This window comes from Vitis riparia, chromosome 12 (genome assembly GCF_004353265.1).
Source record: "Vitis riparia cultivar Riparia Gloire de Montpellier isolate 1030 chromosome 12, EGFV_Vit.rip_1.0, whole genome shotgun sequence".
In the NCBI taxonomy this organism is placed as follows: Eukaryota; Viridiplantae; Streptophyta; class Magnoliopsida; order Vitales; family Vitaceae; genus Vitis; species Vitis riparia.
Genome location: NC_048442.1, coordinates 9,430,602 through 9,454,304, shown reverse-complemented (window position 1 = coordinate 9,454,304; position 23,703 = coordinate 9,430,602). Strand labels below are relative to the sequence as shown.

The following is a 23,703-nucleotide window of genomic DNA, read 5'->3' as shown; positions in this document are numbered from 1 at the left end:
AAACCCTAACCCTCAAAGGGGTATTTATAAGCTTCCTATTGGGCTTAAGTGACTTAAGCCCACCATAGGCTTGGGTCACTTAATCTAGCCCAAAAATATTTCTAATTGATTAATTAACCATACAAGACCCTCATTAATCAATTAGCCTAATCCAGACATACCACTCACTTATCCTTGTGCAAACTTGCATCATTATCAAAACACCCTCATGCACAAAAGTGAACTAATAACCCATTTAATCCTCAGAAACCATGTCATCAAGGAATATGAGCTTAGAGCGAGGATTGTTGGGACTCATCGTAGTACTGGCTCCCTCATAATCATATTCTGAAATTGACTCAACATCTCACTATAGAGAGTCAACTGCACTCCAACACCCTATGTATATTACAACGAGATACCAAGTGCTCGAATCTATGACCTACTATCTATTACATGCATACTCACCATGAACTGGTGTCCATAAGCTTACAAAGTAATGCTATCACCTATCAAGAATAACTCTCCAATCCTTGAGTTACAAATCCCACTTATTATGTGATCAATTGACATACTCTAACTCCATGGAGCATATGTCAAATTCCACTAAATGAATTACTATGACCCCAAATTTCATAATCACATGTCTTTTCGATCGCCCAATGGAACACACTATCTCAATCCTATAAGATATTATGGTACCTTTATTAAAAATACTTGTTGCCACCAACCTCCATTAATGGTGACCTAATCCATAGGGATATATGACCACTTTTAGGTTTCACCCATAGGTCAAAGTCTTCTATTGATTTTGGCGCAAACTTAATATCTTCTCAAGGTCGAGAGTCCATGTAATATAATAACCTGGTGAATCATGACAATTGATAGTCTTGCATAGATAGTATCTAGTGTACGTCACATACACTACTGCACTCACCATGGAAAATTCATCCCAACAGACAAAACAAGTCATCCCTCCAATTAGGAGGTGGTGCACTGCAGTCTCTACTGGATTGCCAAACTCCATGAACCAACTATGAACAACTTATCTACTTATGAGGAACCCATGACTTGTATCTTTTATGCAATTTTTAATGCTTCCAAGTCATGTACAATGTAAGAGACATGAGTTGAATGCTCAAAACAATGTCAATACACCAAAGGGATAGCAAGGGGATGATTAAGTCTAACTTTGTTACATCATGTATTACTTTTAGGGGCTCAATCCCAACAATATTAACCTAAGAGTAAAATGTTGCTTGACTCAAACCCTAATTAGAGCTCAAATATGTGCTCCAAAGGCACATAAAGATTATAAATTATGCAATATGAGAAGCTAAAACCACCCAACTTCACTTAATTGATTCTAAGACCCCAACCGCAAATTTTAATTCTATTTGGAAATTAATCTTAGGTTTAAGAGAGGAAGAAAATGTTGTTTCACAAAAGTCATTTTTAACCACAGTGAAATAAGGGGTTAAATATGTATAAATGGGAGACTCAAGACTTATGAAGCATGAGGAACCCAAACAAAAGCAAAACAAGTCATTAGATTGAATGTGAGGACATTCCTTGAGGGATTTTTGTTTGAATGTTTCTTGTTAGACTTTCAAATATTCCTTCAAAAAAAATCCCAAGTTATTCTTTTTTCATGTACTTCTCCTCGATCCATGCCTAAAAACCATATTGTAGTCATTCCATACGCTTTAGTGACCTCAAACAAAATAGACACCTCAAACAACATCAATAATAAAATAATTTGAAATTGTCTTAAAATTATTTTGAAGTCAAATTAATATGAATAAGACTCATGGAAGTATGTCATATCCTAACCAATAAAAAATGAAACAAAATTGCTACTTAGACATTATACATCAATAAACATAACACGAACACCACGCATTTTCACCAAAAGAGACACCCAATGCCTTAAATCTCATCAAAAGTTAGTACTATGAAACCTAAAGTGATGTAACAACCTATATAATGATTAGCTCTTATTCAAACTACCACTGAATGGAGTAGTGATCACATCAAGAGTTAATGTTATAAAACCTAATGAAAATGTCCTTTAAAGGGAAGTGGAATTTATCCATTCTTTTGTCCATTATAGTCTATGATTATCTACAACTACGTCAATCATGAAAGAGGGATTAACCAATCTAGCCTCCTCACTCTAATGATGTGTGTATAGAAGAATTGATTGGAAAGATCTTCTTAGAGTCCTATCTTAAGCCAATTAGAGGATGAAAAACCTTCATAATGTTAAATAAAGTTGGAAGTTGGAACTGCTAGGATACAATTGAATTCATATTTTCTTTTGTTGGATTCTTGCTTTCATTTTAAAATTTTATGGGTTTACAAAGAAATAGATATGGGAACAAAATTTTAAGGATCTATGAAGAAATAAATATAAAGATGAATATTTATTATTCGTTGAAAGAGTTTCTCCAAATAATCTCTATAATGACATACCTTCTCCTATATAAATATTGTTTACTCTAGATCTAACATATCATAATGACTTTTTATAATCTAACTATAATGTTAAGAGGAATCTATTACATATATAATATTAATATCTTTTTTCCCTTAACCAAGTAAGAAATCACAATCACCTTGTTATAGGTATAATGTTCTTGTTGTATCCCATTATATTATGAGGTCACTCAAAACACTCACTTAGACTCTCATATCAGGTTTGTGTTTAAGTTTGATACCGTTTATGTTACCTTGCTCCCTGTATAGATATCGTTGCTTTTAGCACAATTGGCGATCATGACTTTAAAACACATTAAACATTTGAGAGCAACTCATTATTATGATATCCCATATTAGTTAAGGAAAAAAAAATTACCACTATATATGTAGTAGGAGTGAGTTATTGAATGGTATTAGAGTCAATTCCAAACTCCACTATGAGACTTTGTCTCATCCTGTAAGAAATGTTTGTTTGTTTGATGCCATAATGTCGTAGGGCATGACAAAATATGTCATGCCTATAAGAGGGTTGTCATATCCCACATAGTTTAGGAAAAGATGTTTCTGACACTATATCTATAGTGAAATTCTCTTAATTATATAGACACATTTAAAGTTAGGAGAGTTTATTGGTTAGAAAAAAATGTTCTTAATATTATATATGTAGTGATTTCTTTTTAATTATGCAGACATGTTTTAAAGTTATAAGGATTTATTAGGCCAACCTAGAGCAGACAATATCTACATGAGAATGTGAGTCATTACAAGTTTGGAGTTGTGATTGAAATCAAATGAAAATTTTAAGATAATTTAGATAAGATTCTTATTTAAGGGACTGTCACTTTCTAAACATTCAAAGTAGTGATTGGCCAATTATGGGACTAACATTTTCTAACTTAATCTATCTTTGTTTTAAAGAGTAGGAAGATTCGTGAATTTCTTAAATGCAAATTTTTATTTAATTAAAAATGTCTATAATTCCATAATTATCTTTTGTCCATTAATAAAAGTATTTTTAAAATAAAATTCTCAAATATACAATTCAATTGTACCATACTAATAATCACTTTTACCTTTAATGAAAGGTAGAAATTAAAATGCTATTCTGAACAAGGCTTTAATCTCAATTAATAATTCGATTATGAGTAGAGATCTTTGATTTTGAGAGAATGATAGTTAGAGATGGACTACAAAAGAAAGTAAACAAAAAGGCGTTTTAATCCAAGAACACTTTGTGGAAGACAATGAATATTAGAAGGATTTTCTAATGGATATGTCTATTTCAAGTACACTTTCTCCTACTAGAAATTTTCCTTTACAAATAGAAGTAAGAGTAGCAGTCTAAATCACAAGGATGCTCAAAATGTTCTTATATTATGCCTACACATTTAAAAGATTTTGAAGTCATAAAGGATAAGGAAGTTATTAATTGAAGTTTCAGTTAACTTTTATTTATATGAAGATTATGACCAAATTCATATAAAGAACAAATAAATGATGAAAGGTAGATTCAAACAATGAATGAAAAATTCAATCAATAGAGAAAAACAACACATGTGAACTACCCAATCTACTAGTTAGAAAGAAATCTATTGGTGTTAAAATGATTTCACAAAACAATCTAAACTTGAATATAAAGTTGACCAAATATTTAAGCTAGAATTGGTGGAAAAAGACTATAAGGAAAAGCCAAGTGTTGATCATTTGGAAGTATTGAATACATGGCTACAACTTTAATAATATGTTAAGTAGTTAGACTTTACAAGACATTTAAAAGATTTTGTATGATAATGAGTTTGCTATAACATTAATAAAGAATTTAATGTTTCATGGTAAAAGCAAATATATATAAACATCAAGTTCCATAATATTAGGAAAGTTATGGAAAATAGTAAAATTGAGTTTAAGTTTTATAGATCAAAATATTAAGTTGTAAATACTTTTATAAAGCTATTAAAGTGATGGTGTTCAATAAGTCCAAGATGATGGTTAATGTGATTAACTTTAAAACCTAGATTAAGGAAGGTTGTTAAAAACATTAATTTGACTTTAATCCAAATTAGAAGAATTTTAGAAATTTAAGAAATATTAGGAATTATTTATTTTAAAAAAATGGATGAAAGAATTCTGATGGTTGTTTGAAAACTATTTTTTATTACACTTTATTTTTAGAACTTTTTCCAAAAGCAATAGTACTTAAATAGTATTATAAATTTTATGAAAGAAATTTTTTATTTAAAAAAAAATAGAAGTATATTTTTAAATCACACCCCCAAATATGCTCTTTGTTCTTCATATAATTAAGATAATTATGGTGGATCACATGGGATATATAGGACAATGTCCACCAATTGAAATTTGGGTGTCAACCTGACAATGCAGAGGAGACCAATATGGCAGTGCCAACCTTATCCACATATCAATCAATAAATAAAAAGGGAAAAAGGGAGCATCTATATATTCAAATAATTCAATTATGATGATGTCAAAAGCCCACCATATATTCAACCATGCATCAATATTTCCATTCACACTTTGCTTTCGGGTGTAAGCTTAATCATTATCACAGATTCACAGTGCATGTGAGAAGTTACGGAATACTAGGCTATGTTTGGTTCTCGGAAAATTTGAGGGAAAATGCGAGGGAAAGAAAATACAAAGGAAAAGTAGAAGGAAAGAAAAAATGAAGGAAAATAAAAAAATAGATTAAAAGTTGATAAATTATTTTTTTTGTTACTTCAAACTCATTTTATTTATTTTAACTCGTCAATATAAAGATTAAATAATTTAAAAATACATAAGTTTTTAATTAATTTTAATTATATTTGATTTTCTTTGATATTTTTCATAACACAATCAAACATGAGAAAATCATTTTCCTTAGCATTTTTTTTCTTTTCTTTGTATTTTCCGGGAACCAAACATAGCCTAACGGTTCTTTACTTCACTTAGGTAAATTAATAATCAAAGGGTACATGATCAATTCACTACTTCATAGTGGAAAACTCTCATCAGTTAATTGCAGAGCACACTTTGCGAATTTCACCCAGAGTCCCAGTCTTCACCCCAATGTTGCTCATCTTCACCATGGACCTTCCAAACTCAAGGTTGAAATTCAATCCAAGCAGCCCTCTAACCCCCAGGAAGCGCTGAACAAAAGTTTTGGTGGAAGCATCTGTCCATAACCTCTGATCAGATTCCAGTACTCCTCGTCCATTCTTCAAGTTTGTAAAGTATGATGCGTCAAATGTGTTTGAGCTACCAGTGTCCAGTGCAACCCGTCTGCTCGCATCTCCATTAGCTGGACAGAGGGCTTGTAGCTGAGTTACGAATGTGGCATCCATGGAAGGGTCAGCACCATTTGCAGTCGTGGTACTGAAGTTGTATAGTCTGTATCTGAAGGCTTGGCATGCTGCAGTTCCAATGGTGTGTCCTCCTATTTATATATAGTCACACAAACAAACAAACACTTTAGTTAAGTTACCAATTAAGCAAGGTTACTGATTCTTACTTTGATTCATCATGGTTCCAGTATCTATTCTTACCAACAAGAGTAACCAGATCTTGATCATTGAGACCCTTGTCAGCAAACTTTTTCTTTTGGACTTCAACAGAGTCGCGAGGGCCAGGCAAATTGTTAACATTAGATGCCAATGAAACTCGCCCATCTCTACGTCCCGTAGGCACTTTCCACGTTAGTCCTTTTGTCTGCATAGTGAATTATAACACAGTTAAGCATCAGAAGGACATCGAAATATTGCGAAAACATAAATTGAATGCAACGTGAAAGTTACCAGAACGACCGAGTCGCGGGCAGCGAGGGCAAGAATATCAGCGCAAGAGACGACTCCAGGGCAAGCGGCTTCGAGCTGTGTCTTGGCATCGTCAATAACATCATATCCTCTCAACAGACGATTTGGCCCAGCCGTTTTCTCGGTGGACGACCCATCGATGAGGATGGAAGCATCGCAACCCTGGACAAAGCAGTCATGGAAGTGCATGCGAAGCAAGCCAGGGGCAATGGCTGGATTGGACTGGAAATGGGAATTGACAGTTTTCTGAACAATGGATTCAACTTGAGGACATGTACGGGAATAGAAGCCAACCCTAGTGCCTTGGCCTTGCACCAATGCAGCAGCCATGGCTATTAGAAAGAGAAACAACAATGTGGGAGTTTCCATTATGATGACCAAATGATATATAATCAAGGTAACAAAGAAGAGAAGTAGGCTTAGGGTTTGGTATATAGAAGCAATAGATATGAGAGTAGAGCGTTGTGGAATTGGGGTATTGTGGTGCTGTGGGAGGTGAAGTCATGCAAGTATATATAGGAGAAAGATTGAAGTCAAAACGCGGAATGAAGTAAACAAAGCCGGCTACTAGGACCCACGACCATGATGAGGGAATATTAGAAAAATTCAAACCAATTGGCTGGCCTTTTTTGTTTTTATTCTTGTTTTGTCGTGGAATGGCTTGTGAGAATATTGCTAATAACAATAATATTACAATGAGAAGTGGTGCATGTGGGGAACAGTTGTTTGCCTCTTGTCCAGTGCCAAGAGAAAAATAAATCAATAAACATGACTTATTTGCTTGAGAGATCCAAATCCGTATGGTCAAAGTTCAAATTCCCTTAAATGATCACATAATACAAATTACAAAATGAGTCCCTCACCGCCCAAAAGTAGTATCAGCCCATTTTTTAATTGTGACAACATGATACATGGCTAGAGAAATTAATGATAATTATTGAAAGTTCGCACGAGGAGGCATCCAAAATGTTTCCTCTCAATTGCCAGCTTCCATATTTGATTGGTCAGCAGGCCTTCCACTATGGAATGTGGAGGTCCCAATCTCAATTTACGTATCTCCAAACTAAGCCTCCTCCCACTACTCATTGTAGAAGACAAATAGTCACCAACTATTTGCCCTTGCAGAAAAACGAGGTGACATTTGGCCATTGTCCCTGTCCATACCCTACCATCTTAATTTATCACCCGCTACCTACCGTTAATTGATTTTTTTTTCAATTATTTATCTTTTTTTGTTAAAAAAATACATTGTTAATTTTATTATTTAACCATATTTGACACTAAGAATGATAATTTGTATTAGAGGATCGCGGTTATGCACTATCAAACATAGTAGAGTTTATTAAATAGTTCATTCCAAATACAATACAAACAATAAGAGTTAAAAATATATATTTAAGAATGTTTAATTATTCAATAAATAATACTTTATATAATTTCATTAATCTATTTAATAATTAGGTTATATTTAATAATTAAATAAAATTAGATTTTATACGAGTTTATATAACTAATCTCTTAATTTGACATGTTTATGATTCAATTAATTTAAAATCAAATTTTAAATAATTAAAATATAAATTAAATAGGTTAAAGTTATAATCAAATTAATTAACATGATTCTTAAGTAAATGAATTCCTATCATATTCATTTTTAATTAAAAATTAATTAATTTATTAAATGGGTTATGTAGATTGATATAAATTTAATCCAAATATGATTATATTTAATTCCAATTCAAAACAAAAAAAAAATATATTGAATTATATTATCCAATTATATTTGTCATCTTTATTTAAAACTTTATAATATTTTATTTGTTGTCAACCTTTTATTCCCGCCTAGAATTTTTATTATTATTATTTTCTCAGCTGGAATCCAAATTAACAGTACTACCCCACATTAATTCTTTCGGTTTTTTTGGTTGACTTGTATCCATGTGTTCCTCGAAATTAATCATTACCCAGGGCCCATGCAATCGTCTGCGAAGAAAAAGAAGCTTGGATTTATCTCAAATGGTATTATTCTTAGTATCCGGCAAAATATCACACATAAAGGTCTTTTTAAATCACGAGGAAAAGGGTTTTTTTTTTTAAAAAAAAAAAGGTTTATTAAAAAGAGATCCAAGAAAATCAAAATCAAATTTAGTGGGTATTTCAAAACCAACTTAATAATTTAAAATGACTTAATAACTTAATTTAAGTTATTAAATAAATTAAGTATATTTGACAAAATAATTTAATGGTATGATTTAAAATAAAAAAAAAAAACAACCTTAAGAAATAAGTAAAAATAATTAACTTATTTTTAAATTTACATCTTCATTTTACATTTTTATACTAATTACCTCCATGATCTCTTTAATTACTTCACAACAACCTTCCTTATTACTCGATCTCCTTTGCTTTAATTATAATTTATGAAGATAAATATGTCAATTTAAAAATTTAGAATAAATTTTAAATTAATTTTATCAAATAACTTTAATATTTAAAGTAAGAATCAAGTAATAAGTTTTAAATTAATAATTTAAATATAATTTAATTTAAAGCCAATTTAAATAATTAAGTATTAATAATCTTAATTTTTTCTCAAATTATTGTAACTTTAAAAACGTTAAGAGTCTAAAGAGGCACGTTAAGAGTCTAGACATAAACAAATTATGCCCAACTATCATCGTACTTTTCCTTTTTTTTAATTATCCATTAATGAAATGAAAAGAAAAAAAAACATTTTTCCAAATTTTCCCTTAATTGGTTCAAGATTCAAACAAAATGTACTTAACTTTTTCTTTATATAAGTAAGATCCTTGATTTATAAACTAATTATTGATTTATAAATTAATTATAAACAAATTTGAGAATCAAGGAACATGTTAATATTGAAGAAAAGACCAATTTGACTTTGTGAGAGAGACTAAATTCATCTCCCTACAATTTGGAATTTTTGATAAAAATATAGTAGATTTAAAATAAATTTAAAAAATGTAATATATTAAAAAATATTTCTAAATCTATAACACTTTTTATTATATTAGAAGGTATCTCTTGAAGAGATATATTTCACAATTTGCATATCAATCAGACTAATTTAAAAAATTAAATATAAACTAAAGATGTCTCTTGAAAAGACATCTTTCAAAATTTTCATATCAATGATATATATTTAAAAAATTGAATTTAAATTGAAGGTGTTTCTTTAAAAGACATCTTCTACAATTTCAAAAAATTGAACTTATATTAAAAATTTCTTTTCAAGAAACACATTTTTATAATTTAACAAAATCGAATTTATATTAAATGTGTCTTTTGACTTATATAAAAATTGTGGAAGCTATGTTTTGAAGAGACAACTTTGGTATATATTCAATGTTATGGAATTTTGGAAGCTACTGTATTTTCGAGAGACGTCTTTAATATGAATTCAAAATTTTAAGGTGTTTGACTAATAAAAAGAATTGTAATAAGGTGTCTCTTTAAGAGACACTTTTAATATAAATTTAATTTTTAGGAATTATAGAAGGTGTCTCTTCAAGAGGCACCTTTAATTTAAATTCATTTTTTTTTTATAATGTGTATTGTTGATATGAAAATTGTGAAAAAATGTTTATTGAAAAGGTACCTTTAGTTTAAATTTAACTTTTTTTTTTAATATGTATACTTGATATGAAAATTATGGAAGGTATCTCTTGAAGAGACGTGTCGTAAATTTGGAAATATTTTTGCAGCAATCATTTCTTAAGATTTTTTTTTTTTTTTTAAAAAAAGGTTGGTGTAGAAGTTAACCCCATAATGGCCAATAAAGGAAATTTCTTAATTATAAATTAATTTCTTATAAAAACTTTTCTCTGTACTAGTTGGAATGTCAAACCTTCCCTTCCATTGCAAAAAAAAAAAAAAACTTACTATAAAGATGGAGGAGCTACATCTGTTTCTAGCAATAAAAGTAATCATGATAAAGTACTAAGTAGTTTTGAAAAACTTTGATTTGTTTTCTCTTTAGTTATAATATTTCTTTCTAATTAAATTTACTTAACATCATATGATATTGGTGAGCTTTTTACTTGAAATTATTCAGAAAAAAATAAAAATAAAAAAAGACAACTTTCATTTCAATTTCTCTTTGGCATACACGTCATTAATTTAGATATCCATACTATTGCAAGATTTATTATTTTGAAATTTCGTCCCATTAAAAGGCTATTAGTTAATTACATAATGTCACATCACCTCGGGAGAGTATGATAATCATTTAGGTTATGTTTAGTTTTTAAAAAATACTAATAGAAAAAAATACAAAAAAGTTAATTTTTTCATATTAAATTGCACTATAAAAAAATATCAAGAAAATCAAATACACCTTAAATTAGTAAGAAATTTATTTATTTCAAAAATATTTAATCAAAATAATTAAAATGAATCAAATGTACTAAATAAAAATTAAATATTTATTACTTAAATTTTTTTTTTCATTTGTACTTTTTTTTTTTCACTTTTCCTCTGTATTTTCTTTTCCTCGTATTTTCCCTCACAAATTTTAGAATCAAAATAGTCTTTAAGGTTTTATAAAAATCTATAGTACCATCAATTATCTACCCATTCTTTGAACCTAGTCATAAAATTAATGACACCTATAAAACAAAATAGTGTTATGAAATTCAAAGACACTTATTGAAAGTGATAGATATTACTTATTGAACTTAAATCTCATGTGTTTTTCAAATTCATTATCAAATATCAAATATCATTTGTTATTTAATATAACAGGACTTGTATTTAAAATAAAAAATTCCACCAACGCTATTTAATTCTCATTCATTAAATACATGAAAAAAGATAAAAATTGAGTACAAAGTTAAATAGATTAAACTACCATATTGTTTAAAAATACGTGGGATGACTGCTTTGAAAGATCAAATTTTGTATCTCTCAAAGAAAAAAGCATGATATTTTGTAGTTTTAAATCATATTTCCAATATAAAACATATATGTACAAAGAGCATGAGAAGAGCTATAAAAAATGTGAGACATGGTAGGAAGAATGTGAGAGTATGATTCATGTGGGCAGCCAAAAGGTTGTTATGAGTCATTTTGGGAAACCAAAATCAGGATAATTCTCTTTCTCACATTCTTGTACCCTTTTTCCTATTCTTCATATCCTCTTGCAAATTTTCTATATCATGTCTCACATTCTTCATACCCTTTGTTTTACATTATCATATTTTATCTCACCTTAGTTGTATCTTATCTCATATTATTTATGTTTTGTCTCTCATTCTTCATATCAAATATCTATCACATTCTTCATATCTTACCTAACATTTTTTTTTACCCTATCTATCATCTTTCATATTTTTCATACTATATTTCACATTGTTCATTCCTTGTTTCACATTTTTGTTCCTATCTTTTACATTCTTCATATCATTTGTCTCACTTTATTCATTCATTTTCTTGCTCTTTGTACCTTGTTTCATATTCTTCATATCATATCTCACATTTTTTGTAACATCTCTTATATTCTTAATATCCTTTCTAATACCCCAAACATTCTTCTAAGTATGTTTTGATGATAATAAATCATGATTAGCTTGTTAATGTTGGAAAATCGAGTTAAGTTTCAAGTATAAATAAAGAAAATCAAGAGAAAAGTCAAGTAAATCATAAAAGGATCCAAGGAAAGCAAGATCAGGGCCAGGTATATGAAGGCCACTCAAGTGTAGGAACTTAATGTAAGGTGATTACTTTGGTGCACTTAGGAATTTTAGTTCATTCATATATCATTTTCATACTCATTTTAAGCCTTAAAGATCATATGTTTATAAACTTGAGTATTGATTTAAAAATCCTAGGCAAAACTACTCAAAATTGCCTTATAGAAGTACTTAAAGATGTCGCTTGAGTGTTCGGAAGAGTTGAAATTGAAAAAGATGAGTTTTTGAGCTAAAAACATCTAATCGGTCAACCCATTCCCTACTCAATTTCCCAATTGAGGGGTACGTTTTCTCAGTCAAGGTCCAGTCAAACCCCTAACGGTCACTTGACAAATATTAAATATCCAACAACTAGTCAACCGATCGACTAGAACTCAACCGGGAAAGGCCTTTTGGTGCACTTTTTCATGTCTGAGATTGGAAACCTATAAATAGATGACTCTCATTCATTTATTGAGAAGAGAACACTTGCATTGAACTTCCTACCTACTTGTTTCTCGCATTCAAAGTGCTCATTCCCTCTTTGGTGCATTGAACTCTCACTTGCAATTCCTTTCTAGTGCACCATTGTGTTCATCCTAACTTTCTTTATTCTTGCTCGTTAAGTGCTAGGTTTGAGTATTTTAAATCTTCATTTTTCAAGTAAGGTTAAGTGCTTAGTCTTCAAGTTAGGGATAAACTTGAAGGGTTGATTATAGTGCCCATTAAAGTTGAGAAATCTAATTGTGAAGACTTCGAAGCTTAGTTGAAGCTTCATACTAAAGGAACCCTCCCTCGGAAGGAGCTTGAGAAGAGTGGACAAAGGCGGGATTGGTTGAACCACTATAAAATCAATGTTTACGGTCTTTTCTAACTCTCATTTCTTTATATCAATTGTTCTTTAATTATTGCTTGAGAATAAATTCAAAAATATTTTAGAAACCCAATTTGCCCCCCTCTTGAGTGTTTTTCTTAATTAATTAGCCTTTAATTCACTTTCTTAATACTTTTTATATAGAATATGTTTTGTAATAAAATATAATTAGAATTGAAAAATTCCATGAATGATGTTTCACAACCCTAAGGTAAGAAAAAAAGGATATAAAATTAATATTATTGATATTTGTTAAAAACATTTTGATAGAAAATATAACTAAGTTATCTCAATTTCACTAATGAAAAACTTATAAAAAATCTAAAAATTCTAAAATATAAACTTTGTTAATCATTAGATATTCACTATTATTTAACATTAAATTTCTATTTACAAAATTTATATCTACAAGAAAAAATAGCAAATATTAGTTTTAATAATTGTAATGACTTCATACACTCTATCTCATATATTTTTTTTGTATAATTTCTTACACTATTTTTACAATTTTTCACATTTTTTGTACTTTGTTTCACATTATTCATAGTCTTTATCACATTCTTTATACCCTTTTCTTAAGGTGGAATTAGGAGAAAGTTAGGAAAGTAAAATTAAATAATTTTATGTCTTACACCTTAAAAAGAAAGAAAAATACATAATGTACTTAGAAGGAAAGAAAACTAGACAATGTATCTAATTATTCAACCAAACATAAAAAACTTATGTGAAAAAAAGTTCAAAATTTTATCAAAATATTTTAAAATTTTAAAAGAATTAACATAAACAATTAAGATTGTTGAAGAATTATCTATAATTTAGTAATAACTACATTGTAGATTTATCATTATTTAATTAAATATCAAAGTTCAAAATGTTTAAACATCTCAAAATTGATGAAAAACTATAATTAAAAATTATTAAATAAAAAATTAAATACAAATTGAAAATTTTCAATTTATTAAAAAAAATAAAGCAGATTAAATTAATTTATTGAAGAAATAAAATGTATATTAGGATAATAAAAAATAATAAAATAAATATGAATATTAAATAGATTCTATAAAATATTATAATTATTTTTTGTTAATTTTATTTAAAATTTACAATATTAATTTATTTAAATCCTAATAAATTATATGAATTTGGATAATAGAAGTTTCATTTCAATTATTTTTATTTTACTTTTATAAATTCAACTTACAATCCATAATTTTTTTGGATGCAAATTCTTTTTATTTTTATTTTTACTTCTATATTTAAAAATAATTAATGTATATATATATAAATTCAATTTTAAATGAGGGCATGAGTAAAAACAGACTCACTCTTTAATAAGTTTTTCTTTTCAAAATCAAATAATGGTTACAATTGATTTCATAAATTCAAATATATATATATATATATATATTCAATTTTAAATGTGGGCATGAGTAAAACAGACTCACCCTTTAATAAGTTTTTCTTTTCAAAATCAAATACTGGTTACAATTGATTTCATAAATTCAATGGTGAGAAATAGTCCTTGTGTAGGAACCATGTAGACATTGTCACACCCCTAAGGTTTAAAACCATGACTTAATATAATATTCATCATTTATCAACAAAAAAAAAAAAAATATCTTGTAGTGTAAATTAAAGAAAAAATTATGATATATATAGTTAAATTTTCTCATTTACTTAAGGTTAGAAAACTTAAGTATGTTTGGTATATGGGTTTAGTCGTCCATAAATTTTACCAATCATGAAAAGTATATCATTTTTAAAAGCTTAATTTGAGATAAAAACTGACAGGATTTGTTGTTTTCGTACTTATGATACTCAACATTTTTTTAAGATTTTTATTTTCGATGGTTTTACTTTGGTGAACATTTTTTGAAAAATGTTCAGTATAAGCTATCACTTTAAAGCTAAAATTGGAAAATAAGATTTTAATTTACTTAGAATTTATTTTTAAAAATATGTTTATTGAATTTGAATGTGTGTGTGTGTGTGTGTGTGGTGGAGGTGAGGTTACAAGTGTTGAGTGCTAAGGGCTAAAAAATGTTGGGCTAACTAAGGACAAAATGAGGTTAGTGCACCTTGAATTTTAGAGAAGTTGACACACCTTAAATTTTTTTAAAAAACTTTGTACATCTTACCTTTTAAAGAAAGTTGGGGTACCTTCACTTTTTAAAGAAGCCAATTAGATCTCATAGAGTTCAATTCTCTTTCTCAACCCATGATCAATATGAGATTGGAGTTTCCTTCGTAACTCTCAGAACTTCTTCGTAGTGACTCTATTCCATGCCTCACTTAATAGGGAACCTCAAAGTGGCTCTATTTCTTCATATTCCATCCAGATCCCAATTACATTCATTTAATATCCCTTTGGCATCATTAACAAAAGAGATGTCCTTTCTAGTATATCTATTTTTATGTATGGAAAGTTAAAACATCATCTTATAATAACTAGAAATTGCAATAGAAAAGAAAAAAACGGAGGTTTGTGATGATTTTAAAATATTTTCTACTTGGTAATCTAGTATTCTTATGCATGAAGATAATCAATTTGGTCGTTGTGGTTAGACTCTATTATGGATTTCTAATTACATTCTCCATATGACCCTCTTATCTCATCTTTCTCCAAGCCAAGGTTATGGAAGAAGGAGAAGAAGGAACTGAGAAAAAGATATCAACAATAGCTGGTTTTATTATAGGACATCTCATGATGTTCATATTGATCTATACACTATGGTAGATGTCAACGATTTGAGTCTGCTTATCTCCAACCCGTGAACTTAGTTGATACAAAGTTGTATGATAGCACTCAATTTTTCCAATTTGGCAATTTATCTATGATTTGTCATTCATGAATGTTGATAAGATCCTTCCATTTAGTAGCACCTTAGGATGACATAGTCTTAAATTAAAGTTAAGTGTGAGGTTCAAACAAGGAAAGGCTTATGGTGGATACCTAGGTACCTAAAGATGGGGAAAGGCATATTAAGTGATAAAATGCTTTAGGGAGTTGAAATAAGCAAATATTCAGAGATTCCCAAATAGTTTAACTTTCAAACTCATGTTAAATCCATCAACAAGCAAGAGTCAACTAGGCGAACTAAAACATCTTACTAGCCAAAAGAAAAGAAAGCAAAAAATGATTCCCATATACAATAGTGACGAGCGAAATGAGAACAACCTAAACCATGAAAATGGGGTTGTAAGAGAGTAATACAAGCATTGTAATACTAGTAGTAGAGTGTTGCACCCTAGATGATGGTTGTTAACTTAGAGAGGAGAAGTGCATTGTGATGACTTGCATTTAATTAAGGGTTTATTTAACTTTATTTAATCCCTTAATGAAGATTAATGGTTTGATTAGTAAATTGATTTTGTTAGTAAATTAAAGAAGTTGGTTAATTAGTTTGTTAATGAACTTGTTAATCTAATTGAAAAATGATTAAGACTAAGTGACATTTTTCTACAATTTTCCTAGTGGTTAGTAAGTTGATAGCTTAGTCAACTACTTGTTTGAGTGAGTGGTTGAAAATTCAGCAAAACTTGGTGATTTACTTGGCTATAACAACAACTATTTGCCACCATTAAATGAGTTTGAAATGGGTTGAATAAGTGTGAGATATAGATTTTAGAGGATATTAAATTGGTTTTAAATTGAAATATCTAGCAACAACTTCTTTTAAATAATCAGTTTCTAGTCTTAACCTTAGAGGTTTTGAAAATGAAAACTTGTGAGAGAAAAAATTACTTTGAGAAAAAAATTTTGAAGTTTTAACAAGCCAGATTTCTTAAAAATGTTAGGAAACTTGAATAAAACATGAAATTCCTTATTGAAGTGTGAACAAACATGTTTTCTTTGTTTAGTGTTTGATTCAAGCTCCGATATGCCCTATTGTGGTGAGATATGCTATTTTTTTATTGCAACTAATTGTTAGGATAAAGCCCCTAAAAACATGACATAATGTAATAAATTTGGAATTCATTACTTATTTAATGATGTTTTAGTTCACTTTTATCTATTCTTATTCCATGTATTATACTTTATGAGCATTTTTGTCTGTATATTTTGCATTATACGTGACTTAGGTGCATTAGGAGTTACATAGAAAATCTAAGTCATGGGTTCCTTGCAAATAAATGATTTGTTCACAACCGATTCATGGGTCTAGGTAACCCATTAGAGGTTGTAGTGCACCATCTCCTAATTGGAGGGATGGCTAGTCTTGGCTTTTGAGATGGGTTCCCATGGTGAGTGAACTAGTTTATATGGTTACATATTAGACAAGACCTACAGTAAGTCATGACTTAAGGCTATCAAGTAATCATGAGCTCATCAAGCTGCTTCATTGTGTTGTCTCTCAACCTTAAGAGAATATTGAGTTTGTGCTAAATTTAGCAAAGACTTTGACCTATGGGTGAGATAGTAAACTAATCCTATATTCCCTATGGATTAGGTCATTGTTGGTAGAAGTTGGTAGCAATAGGTATTCTCAATAGAGATACCATAATATCTCTTAGGATTGAGACACTTTGTCCTCTTGGGTGATCCTAAGGAGGTGTGTTCATGGAAACTATGGTCATAGTAGTTCCTTAAGTGGAACTTGATGTAGGCTCTTTGAGAGCTAAGCTATGTCAATTGAACACACAATATGAGGATCTATAACTCAAATATGGTAAATGTAGTCTTAAAAGGCAGATAGCTTTCACCTTGTTAAACCATGGACACCAATTCATGGGGAGACTAAACACAATGGATAGTAGGTCACGGACCCGAGCACTTGGTGTCTCATTGTTATTACATAGGATACTGGAGTTTAGTTGATTTTCTATAGTGGGATATTGAATCAACTTTAAAATTGAATTATGAGGGAACTAGTATTCTTATGGGTCCTAGTGGTCCTCGCTTTGAGCTCATGTACCTTGTTGGCATGGGTTATGAGGGTTGAATTGGCTTTGGATTCACTTTTGTGCATAAAAACGTTTTGCTAATTATGCAAGGTTGCATAGGGGTAAGTGAACAAGGTCTCTAAATTGGGCTAATTGATTAATCAGTAGGCCCTAATGAGTTAATTAATTAATTAGAATGTATTTTGGGATAGATTAAGTGACCCAAGCCCATGTGGGCTCAAATCACTTAAGCCCACTTAGGAACCCTATAAATACCCCTTAGGGATTAGGGTTTTCATAGCTTTTGTCTTCCACCATCCGGAAATATAGAGATCCATAGCCTCCACCCTCTTTTCCTCCCTACCAGAAGTGTGCCAAGATTAAGGTTCAAGTCATCGGGTGAAAGACTTCGGGTTTACGAGACTTTTGCGATTTCAATCTTCATTTTCACTATGTGGATTTGATTCGGAAACATTTGAATCTAAGGTATGGTTTTTGTTAGCACTTTTTGAATCCTTTTAAAGTATAAAATGTTATTTTTCCGTTGTTCATAGGATTTAGAAAAAGCCTAGGATAGTTATGCATGTTCCTAACCTGATCCGGACTTGGGAAATGGAGAGATCAAAGTTTTTCCCTTCACTAACATCATATGTAACTTGAGAAAACATAGAAAAATGCCGAAAGCAATTATACACTTGTGAAAGAGGCACTGCTAAGAGTGACTTGAATAAAACGTAAAAAACAATAGGGAAAATGGTCTTTGGGTGAGAGTCCTTAAAGGAAAGAGGGTAAGGTACGCTAGGGTCAAAGACCTGAAACATTCATCGAGATGATCCATGCTTAGATTAATAGGAAAGCATGGATGCATGCCCTTGGGTGAGAGACCTAGAATACCTTACAGTCTATATATTTGTTAGGTTGTGGAAAGAGCTTGTTCAAGAAAGATATATGATGTGATATCTATTGTTGAATGTGATATAATTATTCATGTGAAGTGAAAATTTGTAATTTATATGAATTATTGTTTTGAGTTGTGTAAAATATTTTATATAAATGTTTTTAGAAATTCTTTTGTGATAATGAAGCCCTTCTTTACTAAGCCATAGCTCACCTTCTTTATATAAATTAACACCTTTTTTTGAATTTCTTTGAAAAAAAGTTTGCACAAATAAATTTACCAAAGATAAAAATCTAGAAAAATTATTTTGACTATCATTAACATGAAATCAATAAAATCTGCCATTTTTTTATCTTAAATTTTGGAACTTTTAAAAATGATCTATTTTTTATACTTTGTGAAATTCTAAATAGCTAAGATGATGTATTGGGCATATAAGATAACTCTTAATCCATTGTACCATGTTATTTAAACTTTTAAAAAACAAAAATTATAAGTTTGGAAAAAAAATGATTGTCATTTGTACATCATAATTAAAATTTCTAAAATAAATTATGAATATCCTATATTACAAATATTATATTATTAACCTTTAATTCATATTTCAAATTCCAAAACTATGGATTGACCTTTTATATTATAATTAAACTATTGTTTTAGAATTTGGTATGTGGCATGTGGCATGTGGCATGTGCCATTTAAGTTGGAACACCTAAGAGATTTGCACCCAAGTTTGACACATATGATATAGTTAGCCCATCTTCTGATGCACTTAGGAATAGTTGACAGACTTATCATGCAAAACACTGTTTTCTTTCAAATTTTCATATTTTTACTTCTTTTTTTTCTTTGCTCTTGAACTTATGAAAATCCTCTTCAACAACCATTAATGATATTTAAACCTTAAAAACTTATTTATAACTGAAGGCTTAAATTCATTCAACCAAAATCAAATTTACAAGAAAAAAAAAGAAAAAAAAAAAACCTTTAACCAAGTTCTTACAAACAATAATCATATCCCATATATTACAAAATTACAAACATCTTCATATGGCAGTCAACATCATCTTTGCCATTTTGTGATAGAACGGGGAAGTAGCTAGTTTAGGTTTGTTTTTTTAGTTTGCTTGATTGATCTCTTGATATTATGTGTATTATTGGTTTATTTATTTATTATTCTTTAAGTTGAAGGACTATTTTGTGCTTTTATTTATAATATTTTGTTACGTTGTTTGAGTGTGTGTGGATCATAGGTAAGATGTTAGCTGCTACTACAAGAAGATAAATAAGATTTTTTCAATGAGTGTCAAATGTAAATATATTAAGGCGTGAGGATTGTGTAATTTGTAAACTCCATTTAAAAGTAACAAGGGTTTCCATAATCAATGTTTTTGGCTTAAAATTGCTAAATGGAGATTGTATGAGCTAGATTAACTAGTTATAGGTTGATAATTTTATTTCAAATAATACCGTCTGAATCTATGTATGTCCATCCATATGACTTATCAACTAAAAAACTAAAATGTCTAGAATATTCAATCATCAACTAAGGTAAGTATATTGGTAAGACATTGTGATAGGCTAATGGCAATGAGAAAAACATCCCACACATCTGAGGATATACTCATAATTGTAGTTGCCAACAAAATGTGGAAATTGAGGAGGGCTCAAACGCCTTATGTGGTTAAGAAATCCTTAGGAGTAAGTGCTTATGGTTGGTTCTAGATTTTTATTTTTTGTTTTATAGTTTTGAGTGGGTCCTATAAACACTAAATACTAATTTAAGACTACTTTGTGGGTCTTAGTGGCAAAAGTTAGAGGTTTGCTAGAGTAGATTTGACACATATTAATTAAGCCCGTTTCAACTAGAATATGAGGAAGAGATAATCTTATGATTTTTGCTCAACAAGCATAGCTTTGAGTGGGAGTGTAGTGTGCGTAAGACAAGGAATGTGGTTGTCATATAAGAAGCCAAATTAGCCTATTAAGCACAACAAAGCTGATATGTAAGAGAAAGCCAAATGTTAGAGTTAAGCTCTATTCAGCCTGGACCACTGATTCCCCATAACGAATAAGCTTACTCTACCTTTCAATTGCTTATCCTGTGCTCGAGAAGATCCCCTAATTCCTTGGCATCACCTTGAGGTGCATATAGTTGTCTTACATGAGACTCGGGATATTCCTCACTCCATGGCATGACATCTTTCCTACATCCATTCAAGCCAACTCCTATACCAGAGGGATTCATGAGATCAATAGAAAGATGCATTTTCAAATCAGTTCTTTTAATCCATCCAAGGTAGGTGAGTTGTCCTTGTTTCTTGAGTTAAAAGCTAGTGAGGAGGGATTTCTTTTTATTAGTATATGATAGAACTAACTCTTTTTCTTCCCATTTTGTATACAAAAATGTTTCCATGCAGGTCTTTACTTCTTATTCCAATTTACAACATAGGTTCTTTTCAATGGTGGACAACCTAGACAATCTCCCTAGCACTTGTTGAGGTTTCCTTAGCTATTGGTGTAGTTGAGAAAATAGGATCCACATGAGTTTCCTTTGATGTCCCTAGGTGTTCCAACTAATAAGCCAGTTTAAGCAAGGTTTTGGTAAAGGTATATACCTAAGCAATCTCTTTCTTTTTCTAGGAAGGCTATAGTTCTCTGGTTTTGGAAGGTTTATAAATAGATAGTTAGAGGGCTAGCGAACAAAGAGAGATTTCCTTCTCGTTGTTTTTCTTTTTTCCCCTTTACCTATGAAGAGATTTCTTACAAGTGGGAGTTCTCTTTCTCTATAATCTCGTCTAGGGATTGCTACTAAGTAAGCAAGCTACCTATTGCCTCAAATGAAATGGATTGCCATGAAGGGAAAGCACATAGGAGAGGGCATTACGGCTACCAATACACGTCATATTTATAGGCTTCCACACCATTTTTAAATAAGTACTATGAGAATTACTATCCTAGAGCATTATAAAAATCCTTCATTTTCACTAGCGAAAATAAGAAATAAATTTCCATTTTCCTAGAATTCTCTCTTTAATAATATTAGTGCCACATTCTCTAATCCCCTCATCTATTACTCTGTTCCACTCTTCGCTTGAACTTTTGATAGCTTATCAATATATATGCATTGAAAACTATTTGTTTTCATTAATATAAATCATGGATCAAGCATAAAACATTATGTTTTATTCATTTATGTATGAAACTACAAAAATTGGAATTATCATTTTGATATGTTTTGAATATTACATGTGTATTGGTTATATGATGTTAAAAATATAAATTTTAAAATTCGATTATATGGTGCTAATAAATAAACATATAAGTTGGCAACTTCCTTCTCTTGGTGAAGACATTAATGATCTGTCTATAACTAAGATAGTAAAGTAATTACCCTCTTATGGTGTACAATTAGATTTAGTTAAGGAAAAATTATGTTTTCATACACTCATATGAAAAAAACCATAAAATAAAAACTCAAATTTATAACATACAAATTTCAAATAGCTATTTGAAAATAATTAACATATTATGCACTTTTTGGTCAAATGAACTATTTTTAACCATTCAAATATTACCTTTTAATGATATAGGCACCGCATCTTAGGTACTATTTTTGACTGATGACCACATGAAACTTGAATTATTTTTAAAAAGTTCCTATTTTGTGATTATTTTTATGAGTGTGTGACAACTCACTTTTCCCTTTATTCTATCTCTATAAACCTTATTACATTTGATGCTTTTTGGAAAAACCTATGATTTATTTCATATATATAGACTAATTTAGCAACACAGGGGCATATGGCCATCTTAAAATTTCTTGAAAATAATGTTGTCTAGATTAGCAAATATTATTGCCAAAATAAAAAATAAATAATAATAATAACGTTACCATCATGTAGTAATAATATATAATGATTTAACTAAAATTTTAAGAGTAATATTTTTAAAATCTTATATCATATTCAAGCTTTTTTTTTTTCTTCTTTTCTTTTTTCATTTTTATCTTTTTCATTTTTTTTTATATATAATTTAGTTTTATTTTATTGTTCACGTTAAAGAACTTATATATATATATATAATCTAAAAGTTTTTTTTAGTATATTATGGGTATAATATATTATTTTTTTCATTGGGCTCTAAAAAAATTCTTAGTTCCCAATGAGAAATCGATGAAATAATATATATGATTTGAAATCGTTGAAATTTATCCTTTTTTTGTAAACTCATAGTATGCATATGAACATTTTATCACTTAAATTACATTATATGTTTGTAAGAAATATGACCAATTCATATTTTAATTATGTAAAAGACTATGCATTATATCCCCTTGTTGGGTTTTTGAGCTCATTACCTTCTGTTGTCCCATTTTCACGTATTTCTCTTCTTAGTGACGAGAGGAGTTCCTTGGGCTAGCTTGTTACTTAATCTCTTATTTGTTCTTTTATCTTGTTACATTCTAGCTTGGTTAATGTATGTATAAAACGATCGTGATACCCTTCTCTTAGTCCGAGGTACCTCCTAGCTCAGGATATCACACTTATATATCTCTATCATATTTTTATTTTGAATATGGTTAAGATCAAACTCCTTTCCTAAAATTTTGATAAACATTGATCTGGTAAAAATTCAAACATTGCACTGCTCGATTTTGGCTAGTTGAAGCCCATTGCCCCCTTGCATGTGTCAGGGCCCCCAATTTTGACTGTAATTATATAAGATAATTCAAAAAAAATTTAGCATTGCCACATGAATTTGGTCAGAATTTCATAATTTCTTCCCTCCTCCTAGTCAACCTTGAAGTCATTAAATCTTTTTTTCCATATCTACCGAGAGAGAGAGAGACGGAGAGAGAGAGAGAGAGAGAGAGACAGAGGCAGAGAGACAGAGAGACAGAGAGACAGAGAGAGAACTTATCAAATTAGGATAAAATTTGGATAATTTTCCATTCCACCCTCTGACTTTTGTGGTCAACCTGAGCATGCAAAGTGCCAGTATGACAATGTCGGCATATCAAAATGGACCATTCATATTTTCAAATAACCCGATCATGATAATGTCAACTATCCATGTAGC

At 29.8% G+C, this 23,703-nt stretch overlaps 1 protein-coding gene across 2 annotated transcripts; it reads right to left on the bottom strand.

The window, feature by feature from the left end:
- Positions 1–4,916: 4,916 nt before the first annotated feature.
- On the bottom strand, positions 4,917–6,750 carry LOC117926318 (peroxidase N1-like). 2 transcript variants are annotated; one of them, XR_004653107.1, is made up of 4 exons: positions 6,255–6,750; positions 6,006–6,168; positions 5,394–5,896; positions 4,917–5,065 (listed from the first exon to the last, which is right to left on the bottom strand). XR_004653107.1 is itself a non-coding variant. In XM_034845406.1 (3 exons), exons 1-3 carry the CDS (start codon positions 6,639–6,641, stop codon positions 5,472–5,474), a joined length of 975 nt encoding a protein of 324 aa, XP_034701297.1. In that variant the 5' UTR covers positions 6,642–6,750; the 3' UTR covers positions 5,385–5,471. The 2 variants fall into 2 exon arrangements, 1 of the variants encoding a protein (XP_034701297.1); XM_034845406.1 differs by lacking the exon at positions 4,917–5,065 and having other exon boundaries at positions 5,385–5,896.
- Positions 6,751–23,703: the final 16,953 nt, after the last annotated feature.

Bases quoted from the DNA above. Each gene is read 5' to 3' on its own strand.
- LOC117926318 (XM_034845406.1), bottom strand. From the start codon at position 6,641: ATGGAAACTCCCACATTGTTGTTTCTCTTTCTAATAGCCATGGCTGCT. The intron at 6,169-6,254 runs GTAACTTTCACG...TTCACTATGCAG, and splicing joins CCCGCGACTCGGTCGTTCTG to ACAAAAGGACTAACGTGGAA. The intron at 5,897-6,005 runs GTAAGAATAGAT...ATATATAAATAG, and splicing joins AGATCTGGTTACTCTTGTTG to GAGGACACACCATTGGAACT.